Source organism: Coenobita brevimanus, chromosome 53 (assembly GCF_032717465.1).
Source record: "Coenobita brevimanus isolate Jiangsu-jjx chromosome 53, ASM3271746v2, whole genome shotgun sequence".
In the NCBI taxonomy this organism is placed as follows: Eukaryota; Metazoa; Arthropoda; class Malacostraca; order Decapoda; family Coenobitidae; genus Coenobita; species Coenobita brevimanus.
Window position 1 is genome coordinate 44,149,546 of NC_137006.1, and position 21,080 is coordinate 44,170,625.

The window sequence follows — 21,080 nt, forward strand, 5'->3', positions numbered from 1 at the left end:
TCACGTCTCATAAAAAACTATACTTACCTATCAATAATTACCTATCTATCTATCGATATACAGTACATATACATACACAGCAACATGTGGAGGTGTATGGTATGTAGGAGGATTACTGGGCCTTGGGAACAGGCTGTGAAGCCAATGTCCAGAGTTGGACACATAAAGAAAAAAATAATAATAAAAAATTTAAAACATAAAGAAAGAAAGAACTCAGATGATGGGTACTGTCTTGAGAAATGACAAATTTTGCAGGTCCTCAGATTTGGATTCTTTCTTTTTTTCTAGGGGGGAAGGGGTATAAAAAAAGTCACTACATAAACACAAACGAACACACACACAAACACACACACACACACATACACAGACAACAGCACATCTTGGTCTACCCTCAGCACCACACTGCATCAACCACTCGTACACTTACCTGGTACTTCACAAGCCCATCCCACAGCTGTAGGTCTTGCCCTTTCTTGGCCACAAAGCGCAGACATTCATACAGGGCCGTGATTATGGCGGCCACATCACGACTGCTGCACAACACTCGCTGCTTCATCAACCTGCCACACACGGGAATCATCAGCATCGTCGTCATCATCATCAGTTATCCTCCTCCTCCTCCTCATCATCATCATCATCATTATTATCCTCCTCCTCCTCCTCATCATCATCATCATCATTATTATCCTCCTCCTCCTCCTCCTCCTCCTCCTCATCATCATCATCATTATTATCCTCCTCCTCCTCCTCATCATCATCATCATCGTTACCCTCACCATCCTTGCTATCCTCATCATCACCATTATCCTCCTCATCATCACCATTATCCTCCTCCTCATCATCATCGTTATCATCATCATCACCTTTCTTCCCACTTAAAGATTCAAGCTAACATCAAACTCCTCCCTCAAACAAAGACAGACACAGTAGGAGGTAAAGGGTCAACATGAAGAAAACTGCCAGCATCATCAACATTACGTATTAGTTACCATTGGCTGTACTGCTGACACTGATTAGAATTTACAGGCAAGCTCCAAATTTATGACAGGAACTTTTTATAAATCTGTGAGGATACAAAACAGTTACACTAAATTTCACTTGATGCCTTCAGTAACTAGGCACAAACTTCTTATATTTTCAATCAATTCAGTAATGATAAAAAAAAAAAAAAAGTACAAAAATACTGTCTCACAATCTCACTCTAAAGAAAACAGGCAGCCATCACTGTAAACTGGGCATAGGCTCCAAAATAATGCATGCAATTTTATCCAAATACCTGATACTGTATTATGGGGGCAGGAGGGGACTGGGAAATTAGCTTCATAGGTGACAATAACCATCCATCCATCCACTGCCAGACGCCATGTATCCCAAACGGGGTGGCCAAGGGCTTAGAGTTAATTGTTTTACAGGGAGGGGCACTAATCCTCCACCAACCCCACCTGACACGTAGGGATGCCAACAGCATCTGGTGTTCCCAGGCAGTCACCCATCCAAGTACTAACCAGACCCAACGTTGCTTAAAACACTAACAGCAAATTTTTCCATTGCTACTCATCCTGCCCCTGGGTGGGAAAGGAGGTCCAGATGATGATGATGATGATGATGATGACGATCTAAACGGAACATCAAAAAGCACTGACTTCTAATGAGCTCTCACTGTATACCCATAAGACTCACCCTGAAGTGACTGCAGCGAAGAACTGTGTATAGAGGGATGAGGTGGTGTCTGCAGCCTCAGGTGGCAGGACACTGAGTATGGGCAGGAGGTGAGGACACAGCTCCCCAGCACTACCCCGACCGCCCTCCCTCATCACCGACAGGATCCGCTTCAGCGATGACCGGCTGTTCTTCTCATTCCAGAACCCCTGACAGCAAGAAGAAATGAGTTAAATGACTGGCCCAAACAAAAGGACAATTCTTCTCATTCCAGAATCCCTGACAGCAAGGACAAGTGAGTCAGCTGTCTGGCCCAAACAAATGAACAAACAGCAGTATGGAGGAATTACACCCACGCATGGAAATATTATTAACTGGTACGTGTCAAGTGGGGTTGGTGGAGGATTAGTGCCCCTCCCTGTAAAATAATTAACTCTAAGCCCTTGGCCACCCCATTTGGGATACATGGCATCTGGCAATGAATGAAAAAACAAAACAAACTTCAGCTTGATGTGGTTCCCCTACATTTTTCTTGTATAGCATATGAGGAAATGAGGAACAGGACCAAAACTGTTTTGTCTTTCTGGTAAACTAAGTAAGCCTAACAGTTTCTGCCATAACCTAACTTAACCTAGCCACAGCTGCAACAGAGTAACTTACAGAGCACTTCAGACAAAGGTGTAAAAATGCCTCCCAGACTCTAGGCAGAACAATCCCCTCCTGGTCATCCAGTGCAGGCAAAATGGCTGAGCTGAGTTCTGACTCCGATGATTCTAGCAGCTTGGGGTAATGCAGGAAGATGTCACACACCACCGAGAAGAAGGCATGTCGTATCTGGGGACCGGCAGAAGACCACAGTGTCATAAAACACAATGTGGGTTCAAGTGCTAGAGGTGGTGGTGAGTTTCTTGTTACAGCTCAGCAATACAGAAAGAGGGAGAGCAATTTCAGGTCAGGCCAGAGAAAAACAGGTACAAATCAACTGGACAGAAAACACTGGAACGTTGATGAGGACATTTCTCAATAATATAATGCAAAATTAATACGAAAGGATATAAAGGAGCGTTGTGGTGTGGATGTGATAGGAAGCGTTATGAGGAACACATTGAGGTGGTTTGGCCATGTGGAGAGGATGGAGGGTGAAAGACTGACGAAGAGAGTGTATGTGAGTGAGGTGGAGGGGGGAAGAGGGAGGGGGAGGCCGAGGATGAGATGGAGGAATGGGGTGGAGAGGTATATGAGAGATGGGGGTGTGAGTTGGGAGCAGGGCAGTGAAATGGCGGGGGACAGGGCGACTTGGAGGCGATTCGTTTGTGGCCACCCCAAACGGGATTGAGGCGTCTGCAAATAGATAGATAGATAGAATACCAAAGGAGACCTATAATGAGAACTTTACATAAAGGGGAGTGGGTATATGGTTTCTGCTGTCAATATATACACAACAAAGCCTCAGGAAGCGCCTTACCAACAGGTGTTTATTTTTCGCGAATTTCCAGAAGGCTGGGGCCTGTATGAGCGGTGATATGGTGTCTGCCACCTGCTGTGCTTTGGCCTGGTTCTGTGATGTGGTCTGGAGGACGAGACTGAATGCCAGCAGGGAGCACGACTGAACGCGGATGTGCTTGTTCTTCATGTCCTCTGGGTCTGTGTTTCTGAAAAAAAATAAATAAATAATAATAATAATAATAATCTATCCATCCATCCATCATCCAATCTATCAATCTATATTTAAACAAGACACCAAAATTCCTTAATGGGTGGCCGTTTGTCTTTGAGTTAGTTGTTTTATGGGGCAGGGTACTACTATTACTACTACTACTACTACTGTTACTACTACTACTGTTACTACTACTACTACTGCTACTCCTACTACTAACGATAATAATAACAAAAAAATAAAGTTAGTGGCCAAAACCATATAACTTTTTTAATACAATGACGTACGTTGGGTCTGGTTAGTACTTGGATGGGTGACCGCCTGGGAACACCAGATGCTGTTGGCATCCCTATGTGTCAAGTGGGGTTGGTGGAGGATTAGTGCCCCTCCCTGTAAAACAATTAACTCTAAGCCCTTGGCCACCCCGTTTGGGATACATAGCGTCTGGCAATGAAAAAACGTACAGTGTTCTTTTTGTACATCATCCTTTTTTGACAATCTCTTTGGTTACAAGCCCACAGTAAATAATGGAATAAGTGCCCAGTAAGGACTTAAATTCCCACTTCACTTTTGCTACATACTGTCCATTTTACTCAGTTTAGAAGAGACGTTTCCACTGAGATGGGATCAAAGAGTGTGACCTCAGGGATAACGAACTGAATAAGGAGGCTGCCAGAGACTGAGCAGCATGGAAAGCTGCCATTAGGTGACCAAGGCCAGTCAAAGAGTGTGCCCACAGGGATAAGGAACTGAAGAGGGAGGCTGCCAGAGATCAAGCAGCATGGAAAGCCCCCATTAGGTGACCAAGGCTGACACATACACACAGCCTTATGAGGTTAAATAGAATGGTTTGTAGTGCTAAGTAGAATAAATACCCAATTCATCAAGCTAAATGCGGTTAAAATGCCATCGCTAACCTTCAAGCTTCTTTGCCAATTTTCCCCAGCTTACAGTATTTATCTATTACTACAGCAGACACCTGAGAGCAGCACTACATCGAGTGAGTGGATGGTGAGTGCCCCCACCTACCACAATGAAAAAAAAAAAATTATTACAGTATTTATTTATTATTTAATGTGGGGAAAGTTACGATATTTTGGAACCAGAATTCTTGCTTTAAAGATGACCTGTTCAGTACTTGTTTCTTTTTATTGATTTATTTGTTATTCTACCTCTAGACCGTTTTCTCTGAGGCTTAATTTTCGAGAGAGAGAGAGAGAGGGAGAGAGAGAGAGGGAGAGAGAGAGAGAGAGAGAGAGAGAGAGAGAGAGAGAGAGAGAGGGAGAGAGAGAGAAACTTACTTGGGGTCTGACAGCATCTGGGGCGTTTGTGTGAAGAGGTTTTCCGAGATGTGGTCCACGATTTCCTTACAGCTGAACACCATCACTTCACTCCTCTTGTTGGGGGAGAAGGATTCCTGCGTACAAACACGTCATCGTTATCATCAATCATCATCAACATCACTGGCTACCATCAATCATCATCAACATCACTGGCTGTCTTTACTAGTACAGACATGACCCAGTAAAAAAATGCAATCTAGCTTATTCAGTCTTCCTGCATACAAACACATCATCATTATTATCATCAATCATCATCAACATCACTATCTATCACCAGTCATCATCAACATCACTATATATCTTTACTAGTACAGACATGACCCAGTAAAAAAATGCAGTCTAGCTTATTCAGTCTTCCTGCATACAAACACATCATCATTATCATCAATCATCATCAACATCACTATCTATCACCAGTCATCATCAACATCACTATCTATCACCAGTCATCATCAACATCACTATATATCTTTACTAGTACAGACATGACCCAGTAAAAAAATGCAGTCTAGCTTATTCAGTCTTCCTGCATATAAACACATCATCATCATCATCAATCATCATCATCACTACGGTATATATCTTTACTAATACAGATGTGACCTAATTAAAACATGCAGCCTAGCTTAATCGGTCTTTAATTTAGGTTTTAACATCTTTTTTTTTTTTAATGCAAGGAAGAAGGAACCAAAGGATGAGCCCGCAAAAGTTCCCTCCAAGAAAAATACGAAAACAATACAAAAGAGGCTAAATTCAAGAGCCACTCATTTCAAGATGCCTGGACACACTGTGTTTGAAAGACTGGAGATCATAGGAAGTAGGAAATACAGACAGAGGGAGACGGTTGAAGGCAGACATGCACTAGTATACAATAAACTGAAATTTGAAGGTTAAAATATACAAAAAGAATATCAATATCCTCTTTTTATTTTGGGGGGCTTGTTTGTCACCTGTGAGAGTTCCACACACAGAGAGTGACAAGAAAGAAGTGCTTTGGATATTCTCTCTTTCTTTCTCTCTCTCTGTCTATCTGTCCCCCTGTCCCTGTCTATCTGTCTCTCTCTCTCTCTCTCTCACACCATTTATACGACCCTAGCGCCAACCTTAAATGCTCTGTTTGCAGCGTTGGCAGCGGGTGTGTGTGGGTCAACCATGGCCAGGCACCAGCTGGGCATAACAGCGCGCAGGTGTGGTGCCAGGTGCCGCCCCACACGGCCACACAGCGCGCCGTGTGACACCTGAGTTGCTTCCCTCACCTGTGGACGTATGACACTTGTTTACCACTTTACACAGGAACACTCTACCCTTTACTCCAAGACGATCATTTCTATTTCTTTCCTGTTGTCTCCACGTGATTTTAAAACTAGAGGAGTTCTAGACAGCCTTCATTAGCGACCTTCTTTATCTATTTATTTATTCTTATGCATGGAAGAAGGAACCAAATGCTAGAAGCCCACACAATTGTTCCTTCAAAAATAAATAAATAATAACAGTGAGCCAAATGCAAGATCATTCATTTTGAGATGCCTTGCCACATTGTATAACTACTTGAGGTCTCCCTAAACTGAACAACCTCATCTGATGTTGGTATCGTATCGTATTTTTTTTTTATAAAGCCTCTCACAAACTTGTATGCATTGGCCTTGGCAACAGAATACTAGAGCTTTATTGATCATGTGAGGGATAATTTTTTCACTACAGGAAGTCACATCTGAACTGCCAAATAAAATGATAACCTTTAGCTGAAGAAATCCTTTTTAATTATAACATCTCGTCTTTATTATATTTTTACCATCTCTAGGCAATTATATTCAGTTAATGGGAGAACTTTAACAGAGGAGTTAGATATAGCCTTTACTTACTTTTCATGGCCATGTGGAGAGGATGGAGGGTGAAAGACTGACGAAGAGAGTGTATGTGAGTGAGGTGGAGGGGGGGAGAGGGAGGGGGAGGCCGAGGATGAGATGGAGGGATGGGGTGGAGAGGTATATGAGAGAGGGGGGTGTGAGTTGGGAGCAGGGCAGTGAAATGGCGGGGGACAGGGCGACTTGGAGGCGATTTGTTTGTGGCCACCCCGAACGGGATTGAGGCGTCTGGCAATAGATAGATAGATAGATAGAGATCTCTCCAAAACATTATCTACTGAGAGAAAGAATTAAATGTGGACGATAGTTATTTTCTTATTACAGGAAGACTACCATTAGTTAACTCCTTCACTACGAGTGGTCACCCCCAAAGCACACAAAGTCATCTGGAAATGGCAGAGAAAAATAAAAATAAAAAAGGAGGAAAAGAAAAAAGAAAGAAGAACATACAGAAAAGCACTACCGGTATCTTATTCCAGGTCTATCTAATCTATCTATTGCCACACGCCTCAATCCCGTTTGGGGTGGCCACAAACAAATCGCCCCCAAGTCGCCCTGTCCCCCACCATTTCACTGCCCTGCTCCCAACTCACACACCCCTCTCTCATATACCTCTCCACCCCATCCCTCCATCTCATCCTCAGCCTCCAGGTACTGAAACAAAATGACAGACAAAACTTGAAACGTAAAGCACACAAAACCACAAGAATTAAAACTGACAACTGTACGTGCTTTCTATATACAGTATAGGGAACACTCACACAAAGTTTCAACTAGTCTGCCACAAGACTATCCTCAACAAAGCAGTAACTGAGGCAAATTACATGCCTGGGCGTCTTGCAATAAATAGACAGAGATAGATAGATTCTCAATCAGTTCATCAAAAACATTGCATAGTTACAGTATTCCAATTTTTATGATATGGTCAACGGAGACAGCTGATAACAAGTGATAAGATAACTGGAGATGAAACTTCCTTAGGTAACCTGGTGACAAACTGACAAGGTTACATAATGAAGATAAATGATAAGCAACAATACTGCTAGAGATGAAATGACCAATCACAGTGGAAAGAAAGTGATAAAAGTATGCAAGCTTTTGAATAAAGTATGTAGGCAAAGAACCAAGAGAGAATAAGAGAAAAATAGCTTAAGGTAATAGACACTGCATTAAGAGGGGGTAAAAGAAGAATGGAAGTTGCTAGTTCAAGGAAGCTATGTTTATGAATACTAGGGAAATGTTTCGTATGAAGAGAGTGAATGGGGGAAAGAGAGATAAGGCTGTGAGAGGTGGAATGTGGATGGTTACAGAAAAACAGGAAGCTCTGTATGGGGAGCAATGCAAGAAGGGAATGTGCAAGAGTGAATAGTGTATTGGAGAAACTAGAGAAAACATCCACTAACCATTCATTCTACATTATGCACCACTATCTTCAGGTGACTCTACACTGAGGGACAAGCTAAATTGTTTCCTATAACCCATGAAACTATTTGCTGCATTGTGTGGTAACCATGTAACCAACAAATGAACACCTGGTATTGTACATACTATATAAGGGTATGCAATAAAAGGCTCACCCGACGCTCAACATCAATGGACAGTTTGCAGTAGAGGCGCGGCCAGAAGGGTAGGGCAGACAACACCGACTCCTGGTCCTCATTCTGACAAAGTGCTTCAAACTCCTGCAGGGCCTGGAACACAAAAATATAGTCGGTACTCACTTTTTTTGTCTGCCATGATACAACTGGGAAATTTACTCTGGCTGCTAATTAATACTATTATTCACTTGAGGATTCCTACATAGCTAAAGGGGTACCGGTACAAGTCTATGATACGACCTGGCAAAATGCTCTTTTAATGAAACAATTCTGAGCGAGACATGTTTCTTATTGATGCTAGGGATGTTTAAAAACTGACTTACAAACAACTCTGCAATGTATTAAAAGGAAATTTAAGAAAATGTTGATTCACCTGATAATTAGTAAATAAACAACTTCAAGCATGGATTAACTGTGCCATAAACTAAAACCAACAACACCAATATGGGACAAACGTCTGAATCTTGGTTCAAACTGCAGATGGCACTAACCTTAATTTTCGTGGTGGAGTCTTTTTTCATCATCTTGCGCAGCGTCACCCTGAATTCTGCAGACAGTGAGGAGTCATCGGTGTTTAAGGCCTGTGAGGCGGCCGGGACATAGCCCAGGTCATGCAGTCCACTGAAACCAATGAGTCCTGTTGCTCCTTCAAGTATGCTGGCGGTCCGTCCACTGCTGGCAGGCTGGAAAGCGGAGAGGGGGAGATATACGGAAGGACCTCACCGGAAGTTGTCTCTTTATGTATTTGGTTGCTACGGTTGGTTGGTTTTCTCCTGACAGAGGTGGGCTATTTCCACAACTTGACTATTACATCACTGTTGCATGAAAATTTGATAAGCCTTAGTTATGAGGCTGCAATGAGTCTCTTTGGTTACTAGTCATGCTGATCCCTTAAATCTCATTACACTTGACCAACAAATGAGCTAAAAGGGGTTACAGATCCTTGTCAGGTCAGAACAAGTCTGTTATATTAGTCCACAGAAATTACACAACGAAAGACTATGAACGTTCCCTTGCTACCTATGAGGTTGATCTGCCAATATGCTAACAGGCTGGGAGGTGGGATTTGATGCATGACCCTTGCATTGTATCTCCTCAATAAACAACACTTCCATGCACTATGTGGGTACAATTCTTCAACTTATTTATTCTATCATTGCACAACACTGTATTTCCAGCATTCCTTATTCCAGTTATGCTTCCTACAAAATTCAAACAGTGTACAGCAAGTCTTTGTTATAATTCTGTGTGTGTGTGTGTGTGTGTGTGTGTGTGTGTAATGACTCTTTTTGACATTATTTTTTCCTATTACGTCCACAGCTAACTTTTAAAAAATTACCTTTAAAACTTCTATTTTTTTCTATAAGGCTGATCTGATTGCACCGCTAATTTACAGCATGGGCATAAATGGAAAATGTTGGGATATTCTGAAGAACATCCCTGACTTAAACTGGGACTGCTTATATATTTCACTCATATACCCAAGAAAATACAACATTCTGGGTTCAGCTTAATTGTGGATCAAGTATTTGGAGAGAGAAGGTAGAAAATAATGAGATTAACACAGATGAAAGTAATACTCAAGTAACTGGATATCACAGTAAATTTTCAGCCAAATATGGTTTAACATATTTCCAAACTACTATCTGTCTAAACCTATGGCCAGACCCAACAAAGTTACGGATTCACTGATGCCTAGGTTAGGACCAAAAGATGTCCCGGTAAAATTAGGATGGGGTAACAGTTAGATTGCATTTCTAGTGTTTCACATTTCTTGGTTAGAAAAAATGTAAATTATCAAATGCAAATCTGGTCAAAATCTGGACTGGATGTTCTATTTCTGACATGACTTTGAAAATCCAGCAAACTCTGGCTCAGATTGGAAAAGATTACTGCTCACTGAGATACTGTAACAATAAAAGCTATCTATTTATCTATCTATCTATAGCCCGACGCCCTAATCCCGCAAAGGGTGGCCGCAGACAAAACGCCTCCAAGTCACTCTGTCACCCACCATTTGACTACCCTCCCCCCAACTCACCCCCCCCTCCCTCATATACCTCTCAACTCCATCCCTCCACCTCATCCTCGGTCTACCCCTCCCTCCACCTAACCTACATACACCCTCTTAGTCAGTCTTTCATTCTCCATTCTCTACCAGTGCAATACTTCATCAAAGGGAATTAAACATTCCAACTCTACATCCGTAGCATTTGTATCACTTGATTGTTTTTATAGCCTCCAAAATGCTTGAATGCGTCATCCCTGGTCACCAAATGCTGGCTCGCCACACTGCTCAATCTCTGGCAGTCTCCCTGTTCAGTTTGTTATCTTGAGGTCACACTCCATGACCTCATCTCAGGTCTTTTTGGGTCAGCCTCTCACCACTTTATTCAACCTTGGGCTTTTCCCAAATTTAGGAGTTATACATACCAATAGCCTTTAATAGCCCCTTCACAAACAGACATACATCAATACCGGTACTTCATTTAAGCAGCAAAAACACTAATTCAATTATTATTTTTTCAGTTTTCTATATTTTTCTCTTTTCTTCTTTGAACAAGGTGATCATTTTCAGCCATCATCACTGGGGTGTGAGTTGGGAGCAGGGGAGTGAAATGGCGGGGGACAGGGCGACTTGGAGGCGATTTGTTTGTGGCCACCCCAAACGGGATTGAGGCGTCTGGCAATAGATAGATAGATAGATCACTGGCTTCATCAATTTCCTACGTGCATCCTTGTTGGATTTGCTTTCTCGTGCACTTGTTTCATTTATAACAGCTCCAATATGCTTGCATGTGTTGGTCTTGGTCACCTAATGGCAGCTTTCCATGTTGCCACTGTCAAAGCATGCATGAAAGAATCTCATAATCCACCTGACAGCCTACCAACAATTTAGCTATCAAAATCCAAACTAGGAAGATGCATGCCCAGGCCTGATAAATGTATGGTCTGGTCACGGCTCTGACAGGTTAGGTGACATTAAGTTCCGACAGGTTCAGTACAGAATTTCTATGCCAGTGCCAAAGGGTGCAATCAACCTGACAGAGATTCAAGTAACAAACAAGGGAAACAATATCTCAAAAGAAAAATCAGCAAAATAAGTACAGGAATAGGCCTACTGAAAACTTCATATGGTAAATTACCTCTACTGACTTATACAGGCTGTACAGCATTATTTTACCCAGGCGTCACCCCTAAGCTACAAAACATCATCTGCAAGTAGCAAGAACATATATAGACGTCCTCGGGCTGAAGGCGTCAAAAAATACAGAAAAAATGGTGAACTTGGATTTTTCCCGTATTGCACCACCACCATATTTCTTACCTGTCTGTTGCCCTTGGTCCTCTGAGCCTTCTTGTCCCTCCCCATCTTCTTCTTCAACCTTATTTAACGCTTATCACTGCCCTCGGTCTCCCTCTTCTTCGTCACTCGGCCCAGGTCAGCCCCAAATACCTGCCCTGACCCTCACTCACACACTCTTGTTGTGGTTGTGAAATTTACGTCGACATTCGCAAAGGAAATCCGGATTGGTCGGTTCGCGTTTGGCATTCGGATTAATGCGTTCGTAGTTACCGGCATATGTGGAAAAGATTTTATACACCTTCTTCAGCAAACATGATTTCAATAATGGAAAAATTGGAGTTTGCCCTCCCGTTCACGATCTCGGTGATAGTATAGGCCTAAGCGAGAGTCTGTGTAGATTTAAAAAATTGACTATCATTTTACTATAAATTAACAAATATCGGAGAGAGACTGTCCTGTGCAATCACATTTTTATTAGCTACTCCAGATTACTGTAAATTACGATATAATGGTTAAATAATTTGTGTTCTGCCACACTCATAAAACGTCTTGGTACTCATTCCCCGTGACACAATCTGACATCGCAGACAACCAATGCTGCAAAATGCTTGCACTTCAGTATGACTGCTTTCGCGAGGATGTCATGCCGCTTGCTTGTGATATGTAGCCTTATTCACAGGACGTTATTAATATTCATACTTGTAATCATGTAGGATAGGCTATCGGACTCCTGTGCGTTTTTTTTTTTTTTTAATGTGCATGAAACAAAATAAACATCGAGTACACAATGATACGTACTTCCTCATCATCAGGTTCTGCAACGTAACTATCTGTGGACTCGGTTCCTTTCGACATACTGACAGTTGAGAAGGCGTCAGCTCTGCACCTCCAACGTAGTTCACAAGAAACACTATTCGCGGGCGAGTTAATCTCGTGTCCTTCGTTCGCGCAGCTCCTGTCGCATTCATGTGTGTGTGTGTGTGTGTGTGTGTGGAGGATGCGTTAACTAGGATGAATCACAGCTTATCTCACATGCAGGCTGACGCAACTTGCCTTGCATGTGGTTGTACTTATACTGTGTTACTGGACCAATATGGCAATCCTCAGATGCAAGGGCATCAACTGCACAGGGGATGAAGGAAACATGATTGTACTTCCTTCTTATACTGTATACAACGGGGAAAATATTATCCATTTAATCGGCTTTACATATAGCAGACTTAAATCACTGATCACTACAAAAATATATTAGCCTACACATGAGAACTCAAGTGCAATACAGTACCCTGTAGTGTACTTGCATTTTCAAACCACCTATTACCCAACATCCAACATTAGTGGCCGATGACGTAGCCTACTACTACAGTATATTTCTTGCTATACTTCCTCACAAATTTATTCAGTTTAGGGGAGGCTTTTGAACTACAAGGGTTAAATGTAGACTTCATACACCCCTACGTTGCTCAGTCAATTAGTCAATCAGTTAATCAATTAACCCCTTCACTGCAAAAACATATTCACTCACACACTCACTCCCTCATTTCTTCGCTCACCCAATCCCAAGTCTTTCATTCTCATACTTACTGAGAACATTAGCTCACTCAATCCCTACTTTTTCACTCACTTCTCACACACTTATGTACTCTCCCCACTCATTTACTCAGACTTGCACCATCTGAAAATGTAGGTCTACCTGACCGAAAAATACTGAGATCAGTCTGATCTAGTCTGCTACTAATAATGACAGCAATAACAAAGTTACTATGAATTCCCTTGGTAGTGAAGGGGTTAATGAAAAAAATAAAAGCATGAAAGTCATCTTCCATCTTTTACAGCCCCATCAGGTGTGTCAGGGCCTTAGGTTATTCTATTCAGTCCAAACATTTAAGGTAAGAGGACCAGTCACTCTTCCCTGAACAATTATCTAATGTACAGTCTCCCCAGAGGTCATATTTGAAGAGCGGTCTGCCTGTCACAGTATGATTTGCATCCTTCTATACACACGACTGGAGCTGTGACTCCCTCCACTGGAAATGAGCAATAAACCTAACCAACCCATGGATTTAAACCTTTACGGGCCACATCTGGTTGAAGTGCCTTGAGCCAGCAGATCACCAAGTGTCCATCATAATAAAAAGTTCCATCATCACCATCATCGTCTTCTTTTTCACTATGAAATGGGCGTAGGTATCCACAAACAGGCACAGGAAAGTGTAAAAGGAGGGCTATCAAAAATGGCCACTAAAAATTGACCACACATCCATTCCTTCAATCAAGCCTTCTAAATACTTGGCTCCACCTCACAGGTTAATGATGTTGAAAGCCTGAATAATGAGTAAATATTTCCTGTCTATCAATACTACATGGGGTGGCCTCAACAAAGAACTTTGCAGGCGTTTCTGTTTCTAAGGAACAATAACCTCTCTACCCATGACACACCACACTTCCTCACTACTCTCTCTCCTTATCTCTCCATCTCACTCTTAGTCTCCTCCTCTCACGCACCTAAAACCACACTGCCTATGTAACAGGTGGGATGATGATGAAGGACAGGACTGAGCTTTACTGGTAAGGCACAGCTTTATTTCTTAGGACACACTGCACCATCACACAACTCACGTCTGTCTGATCTCTTAAACCCAACCCCTCATACAGCATCTCCAAAACTGAATAATACATAAGCCAGTACAGAAAAGAAGTGTGAATGTTGGGAGCAGAGTAACAAAAAAAAAAAAAAAAAAAAAAGGGATGAGGTTATAGAGTATGACCTCAGGGATAAGGGACTGAATAGGGAGGCTGCCAAAGATCAAGCAGCATGGAGAGCTGCTATTAGGTGACCACGGCCAATGCATGCAAGCATGTTGGAGCCCTTATATACGATACAATGCGAATGATACAACATCCTCGTGCTGAACAGGTAATTATCAATAATTTGCCTAAGCTGAACAAAATCATCTGAATAAACACAAAAGGGAGTCACTGGAGAAAAACAGCTCAAGACATCACAAATGATATCATTACCTCTTTTCTGTTGGGGTGGTTCTGGACAAAGGACCTCTAGTAGGTACGGCTATCTATACATACCAATGGCTTTTCCTCCCACAACAAACCACTCCCCCCCTTCATGCGGCAGTTATCATTATAATCCAGGCGTGGGGTCAGTCATATCACAACTTTTTCAAACCAAACTGCTCTAAAATTTGAAGGAAACTGGAAATTCAGCTTTACAGGCAACACTGGAACCTTACGACATTTTTCAGCTTTTTACTGCGGACTTAACACCAAACATAACAGATAAATACTGTTTATAATGAGGGCTTATCGTATGTATATTTTTTTTATGCGTCTACTGCAGCTTTAGTATCTGACAGAATTATTACAAGTACAAAACATATGTCGTCTTACCGTTGCTCTCTCCATCTCTTCCCCTACATAGTACCCCTTTCAATCCATTAAATTTTTCACTTTTATTTTTGTAAGCAATTCACTATATATCTTTTCATATTCTCCATTAGTCTTTCTCTTACCTTCCTTTCTTACTACTTTCTCTTCCTGCCTTGTGTCTGTCAGCAACTCACACTACAGAGTACATCCATTTATACTGTCTATTTCTCTCTCTCTCTCTCTCTCTCTCTCTCACTGTTTTTGAGTCTGGTAGTACAAATACATATGGAGAATAAACATGGTCTCATCAAGGCCTGTCTCTGCATCAAACAGCCTGTCCTGGATGGCCACCACCTGGCCTACCAGTGCCCTCTCACTCGGAGACAGCATCTCCTCCACCTCCTGTATCTGTTCCTCCGTCCCCCCAGACTGCTTCAGGTTCTCCACGATGGACTCCACTCGGGTGCGTTTCTCCAGCAGGCGACGGTTCTCTCCTCCCCTGGTTTCCCGCTGCACCATCAGGTTGTAGAGGGCCTTGTAGCACCATTCGAGAGTCATGCGTACCAGCGAGTTCATGTCCACGTGGAAGAGGTAGATGATCTTGTTGGCCGGGGAAGGGGCCAGGGTCTTGCGCAACTCGTGGATGCGGAGGAAGTTGTCGTGGAGGAGTCGGTGGGAGAGCAGGTTGGCATCTTTCTTGCTGATCATACTGACCTCGGCGATCTGCTCCTGCTCCATCATGCCGTTCTTGTGGATGAGACGGAAGATCCTGGCAGCCTTGGAGCCAAACCTCTCCTGGACGATGTTGTAAATGAGTGTGTGTGTCAGGGAGTGAAATGCATTGGCCATATTAAGCCGGTATTGTCCCCCACCTGAGTCACCAGTCCTCTGCACACAGTCCCCACTCTGCTCCTCCAAGATCTTGAGGTACTGGTCCAGGTATTTCAGGTCCTTAAGCTGGTCCCGGATCTCTGCAGCACTGACTGGGTTCAGGACAGGAGCCCATGGGTCCGAGGTCTTATAGGACAGCTTCAGCATGGCACCCAGACACTCTCCCGCCAGGGGGTCAACGCGGCGCACAATGCTGTTCTGGGTCTCACTATCCCTGAGAAGTTTAGTTTGAGGTTACTAGGCTGAAAAGGAGTGTTCAGCAATTTTGCATCACAAATTCTTAAGAACTTTACAGGAGAAATCATCACCATCATCATCAAAAAAAGATTAGGATGATGATATTTTTCCTGTAACGTCCTTGGTGATATGAAAAGAAAATTATTACTGTAGTCATGTATTCCCTACAAACTGTGCAAGGCTACTCAAGGGTCAAGAGTGGGTGGTTGTAACTGCTTCCTCCTCTTTCTCCTCGTATCAATGCTGGGTTGTGGGGTGGGTTGGGGTACTTCGCCTGAGGATGCCTTTCTCTCTACAACCTTTGATCTGATAATATCTTTGCCAGGTTCTTCGTCCAAATTCCGGTCGATTTTATTAACTTCTGGGGTGACTTTTTGCAATGTAAGGGTTAATGAAGCTAATTCTAACCAATGTCATTATGTTTCTCCTACGCTGAAGAAAACTGACTGATGTTAATGTGAGAATTATGTCCTCTAGCTGAAGGTATTAATGTGTTTTGTAGTTACACAGTTTATTTTTTTTTACCCCATTAAGTCAGTGAGATAATGAAGCAGCCAGAATTTTAGAACACTATGATGGGAAGGGAAAAGTGTTATCATTCATTCATTGCCAGACGCCATGTATCCCAAACGAGGTGGCCAAGGGCTCAGAGTTAATTGTTTTACAGGGAGGGGCACTAATCCTCCACCAACCCCACTCGACACGTAGGGAGAACGTATGCTGGCCACAAAGAGCACTGGATATTCTAATTTACGTACATGCACTGCCCCATACCTAAACTCAATGTGGAAGCGATCGTAGTTGACGCGCCAGAGTACGTCAGTGTCGGGATGTGTGACGTCGGGGTTTGTTGTTCCTGCACGTCGCTGTTGAATCTCCTGCTGCAGAGCCTTCAGGTCCACTAGTTCTTGTGGGAAGCTGCGGCAGAGAAAGTGGGGGTTATGTTAATGAGTGAGAAGCCTGAGAATGGAGTAAGTGGAGAATTAACCCTTGCAAATGATATGTGGGGAAAAAAAATGACCATGGGATACTTCTAACAAAACTTGGGATCAGATCTTACAAAATGACCTCAGGGTTAAGGAATTGAAAAGATATGATGCCAGAGATTTTGTACGATAAAAAGCCACCATCAGTTGACGGAAAACATATGGTATGTAAGTTTGTAAAAAGCCTTTTAAAATGAAATTAAGTGAAATACAGCACCTTCAGGTCAACTGGTTTGGGCAGGAAGCTGGTATATAAAAGAGGAAGGTGAAGTAAAATCTGGCCCAAATTTAAGTACTGTAAAAAGAATATACCTACTCACTTGTACAACTCCTCTTCCTTGATGGACAGCACTGGGACGGGCTTGTTAGCGTCCTGCGGGCTTGGGCAGCGCTGCACAAACTCATTCTCAATCAGACGAATCAGCTGGTTCCGCATCGTCACGTGTTTCTGCTCATATGGCTGGTTCTCCTCTGGTAGGGTGGCAGAAATGTGGATTAGATGAGAGAAAATGGAGTGGCAGATGCATGAATGAATTAGAAGTCCCAAATATAGAAGGTGACGCATTGTTTAGGATTCGGGAAAAGCTGTAAGTTTCTATAAACCATAATATACCTGGCTGAATGGACTGAAACAAGCTCTTGATAGTGGTTAGGTTAAAAGTTACTTAAGCATTCCATCCCTATCTACAAAAGACTGATAATGCCAGCCACTTTACATCCAACTACACAGTTCATGAGTGGAGGAACTTCAGACAAAACTGGGACGACAGAGTCATTCCACACACACAGAGAGGTCTATGATGCTTGCGGGCAAATACCTATATTAAGTAAAAGAAGAGAGTGTATGTGAGTATGTGAGTGAGGTGGAGGGGGGAGAGGGAGGGGGAGGCCGAGGATGAGATGGAGGGATGGGGTGGAGAGGTATATGAGAGAGGGGGGTGTGAGTTGGGAGCAGGGCAGTGAAATGGCGGGGGACAGGGCGACTTGGAGGCGATTTGTTTTTGGCCACCCCAAACGGGATTGAGGCATCTGGCAATAGATAGATAGATAGATAGAAGTAAAAGAACTCTAAGTAAGCATCATTCTAGTTCATGACTGAGGAGTACGAAAAAAAAAAATCTAAACTTTATTTTGCACCAAGGGCAACTTCAAGCAAAAAAAAAGGTATTTATTCATCAGCAACTTAACAATGAAACACTAAGTAAAAGGCACTAAACCAATCAGTTAAAGGATGTCATTTATTATTTCATCCTTCCTGTTATAAAATTATTTTATTCAGTTTGTTGAAGCTTTTTGGTTCTGAAAGGGCTAACGAGGGCTACAGCTAACCCATCCTGTTTGAAAGTCTCTCCCAAGTTGATGAATAAAACTGTCTGAAGATACCATCGATGAAAGAAAAGCATCCTTACAGCAAAACCTGAATGAGGATGAAGCACATACCTGAAGCCTCCAGTAGCTTGATACACGATGTGACAATGATGTGTGATGCTGTGGCCTGACCCTCCTTCAACAACACGTCCACCACCATCTCACCCTCCTCACCAAACTTCTCGCGCACGCAATAAACATACCTGTGGGCACAAGGTGTACCATGAAGTCTGACCTGCTATCCTTTTGCAATAAATACACAACTATCAAAGGAGTGCCCAGTGACATGAGCCACACATCCAGTCACTCTTCATTCATGCCTTCACAATACATACCTGACTCCACATTAGATGCAATCACCTTCACATTTTTTCTTAGATAGGCACTGTACAGTAATATGAAACTAACTTACTGTAGAACATACAGCAAAAGAGCATATCAAGAAAAGTTATGTAACAAAATATGAAAATGGTGCATGACAGTCCTGTTTTTTCCAATCTGAGGTTGAGGTATGGCAGCCTGAGGTTTGGGTACTTGAGTCCAGTACATTTAGGGGTAGATGACCTGCCTATTTCCTTTAATGGCATTAAATAACTGAAAGTCTATAGTCACCTCATGGGGACTGAATCTATGGATGGCTGTCATATGAATGCTGTTATCCAATTGAGTCATTCTAACCACCAGATCAAGTGCATTACTGTAAATACAAGGCCTGACCTTGGGAAGCGTAGGATAAGGAGTATTCTGTCATGAATGAGTGAGTATGATGGTATCCCCGGCCGCCATTCCTCCCACATCACCAGGTTGTGTTGGATCAGAACTGCAATGGCCTCGGCAACCTTTGGAGGAGGAGGGGGGAACAGGTTTTAGTTTATCCCTTCATTACACATTTACCTTATTTCATTCTTCCTATTTCAAGCTTTTTTATCCAGTTAAGGAGTGACTTTCAGAACTTTAGGTATCTCTGACCCTGGGTGGATGGGTGTCTGCTTATATCCCACAGTGGAACAAAATATTGTGGTGTTAGCCTAAATAAAATACACAAATATACAACACAAAATCCTTCAACATAACAAGATCTCAGGGAGTGTCTGGTTGGAGTGGCCAGTTTCTTAGTGTCCACTGGGTTCACATCCACATAAACCTGAGATAACAAGAACAAGAACAATACAGTCAAAGGGTTAAGTGATGAGTGAGTGCATTATACCTTCGCCCTGGGTAGGCGGGTGTGTCTGCAGATGTCCCGGAGTGGGTTGCTGCCCTTCTGGAACAACACATCCCCAACCTTGGCCACCAGCTCACCAAAGTACTCATTCAGGATCTTGGAACAAACTTTCCGCAGGTGGTAGGACATTCTGCTGGCTGCCTCCACCAGTTACCTGGCCAGATCTGTCATAATTGGGTACTATTCTTAGCTAACTGTTCTTTCCTACAGTTAGCCCTCATTTACAATTATTATTTATCTATAGCCAGATGCCATGATCCCGAAAGAGGTGGCTGTTTGTCCTTGAGTTAGTTGTTTTATGGTGAGGGGGCACTAATTGTCTGCCAACCCACTTGCTGACATGTAAGGAACACATATGGGTTGGTTATGTGGTTACAACCCAGCATTGTAAACAGTTTCCTGGCTTACAGGAAACCGTAAGGTTTGTCACTCAATGCAAAGTCATGTGAAAAGGAAAGAAGAGTACGGTAATAAAAAGTGACAGAAAAGATGGGAGAAAAAGGAAGAGAGGAGGGCAGAAACAGATAAAGAATGACAAAGATGTAAGGAAGAAGTAGGTAGCACTACATCAAGTAAGTGGGTGATCTAGAACTTTAAATGTATAACCAGGAGCTTTTGTACATCCAGTCCTTGGTTTAGTTACACAGTCTTATTTATGGATTTACACAAACCAAACCTAATATGACCTAATTAATCATGGAAGACACGTGATGTGCTGGCAACTCCTCCTCCTCCACTACTAGCCACAGGATGCCAAGGTTTGGGATAATGAATGCAGCTTTTGTGATTTAGGTTTGGTATCCTTAAATCTGGCTTTTGTAATATCCACTCATAAGGTTGTAAAGTAGCCCAGGGTTATGGGAAATAAGAAGCTTCTCACAGATTTGTTATGACTGTTGACAACAAACAGTCTAATCATGATGCAATTAATGTTTAAAATTCTAAATCTATAGAAATAACACAGTGTTTTGACACCGACACACAATTGGCTGCTGTGATGAAATGAAAGCAGAATTTTTTCCTATGACTGTCTCCTGAGAGCAATTGTGATCTTATTTAATTCCATAGGCCTAATCTGGATGTGAAGATGACAGTTAAGAGATATCGTTGTTTCAACAAAATCATACTGTGGTCATGGCATTAGATTTTGCTGTCATTTTCAATTACTACTATTGGACTGAAACCATCATCAAGCAATACCGTACGAAGACCATACGATAATTCTTTACCAAATGGGTGCGACGATTTCACCTGTATCATAACAATCTCAAGTTACCTGTAATTTTGGTACATATGCACCACAGATAGTTAATGGCTGATTTGTGACTACAAGAAATGATTGGAAAAAGACAAAATACACCTATTTTTGGGTAGTTAGGGAAGTGGCCAGGTCGCCCATGGCAATGTTTACTGACGGTCTTTCCATCCAGTCAGAGCAATGGTTGGTTCTTTACCAACCATCTCTCCGACTTGACACGTCAGTGTGTCCTGTGTCAAAGCAATGGGAAACTTAATGATTTAACCAAACCAAGCCTAATCCAACCTAACCTTACTTGCACA

At 42.5% G+C, this 21,080-nt stretch overlaps 2 protein-coding genes across 2 annotated transcripts in view; both read right to left on the minus strand.

Moving 5' to 3' along the window:
- The window catches only part of LOC145400757 (E3 ubiquitin-protein ligase listerin-like), a 28,468-nt gene extending 16,946 nt beyond the window's left edge, over window positions 1-11,522 (minus strand). Inside the window, exons 1-9 of the mRNA XM_080273196.1 lie at window positions 11,451-11,522; window positions 8,614-8,805; window positions 8,102-8,215; window positions 5,763-5,915; window positions 4,618-4,733; window positions 3,125-3,311; window positions 2,320-2,493; window positions 1,681-1,868; window positions 428-560 (exon numbers count right to left, since the gene is read on the minus strand). Coding sequence (XP_080129322.1) covers window positions 428-560; window positions 1,681-1,868; window positions 2,320-2,493; window positions 3,125-3,311; window positions 4,618-4,733; window positions 5,763-5,915; window positions 8,102-8,215; window positions 8,614-8,805; window positions 11,451-11,495 — 1,302 coding nt within the window. The 5' untranslated portion in view covers window positions 11,496-11,522. The remainder of the gene's footprint in view (window positions 1-427; window positions 561-1,680; window positions 1,869-2,319; window positions 2,494-3,124; window positions 3,312-4,617; window positions 4,734-5,762; window positions 5,916-8,101; window positions 8,216-8,613; window positions 8,806-11,450) is intronic.
- A 3,338-nt stretch (window positions 11,523-14,860) lies between these two features.
- Window positions 14,861-19,722, minus strand: Polr3C (RNA polymerase III subunit C). Its single transcript, XM_080273116.1, has 6 exons — window positions 19,503-19,722; window positions 19,013-19,134; window positions 18,368-18,498; window positions 17,248-17,398; window positions 16,716-16,859; window positions 14,861-15,918 (listed from the first exon to the last, which is right to left on the minus strand). Exons 1-6 carry the CDS (start codon window positions 19,647-19,649, stop codon window positions 15,066-15,068), a joined length of 1,548 nt encoding a protein of 515 aa, XP_080129242.1. The 5' UTR covers window positions 19,650-19,722; the 3' UTR covers window positions 14,861-15,065.
- Between the last annotated feature and the right edge of the window lie 1,358 nt (window positions 19,723-21,080).

Coding starts and splice junctions, on each gene's coding strand:
- Polr3C (XM_080273116.1), bottom strand. CDS start 19,649: ATGTCCTACCACCTGCGGAAAGTTTGTTCCAAGATCCTGAATGAGTAC. Junction 19,135..19,502: donor CCCGCCTACCCAGGGCGAAG/GTATAATGCACT, acceptor CCTCCTCCAAAG/GTTGCCGAGGCCATTGCAGT. Junction 17,399..18,367: donor CAAGCTACTGGAGGCTTCAG/GTATGTGCTTCA, acceptor CCACCCTACCAG/AGGAGAACCAGCCATATGAG.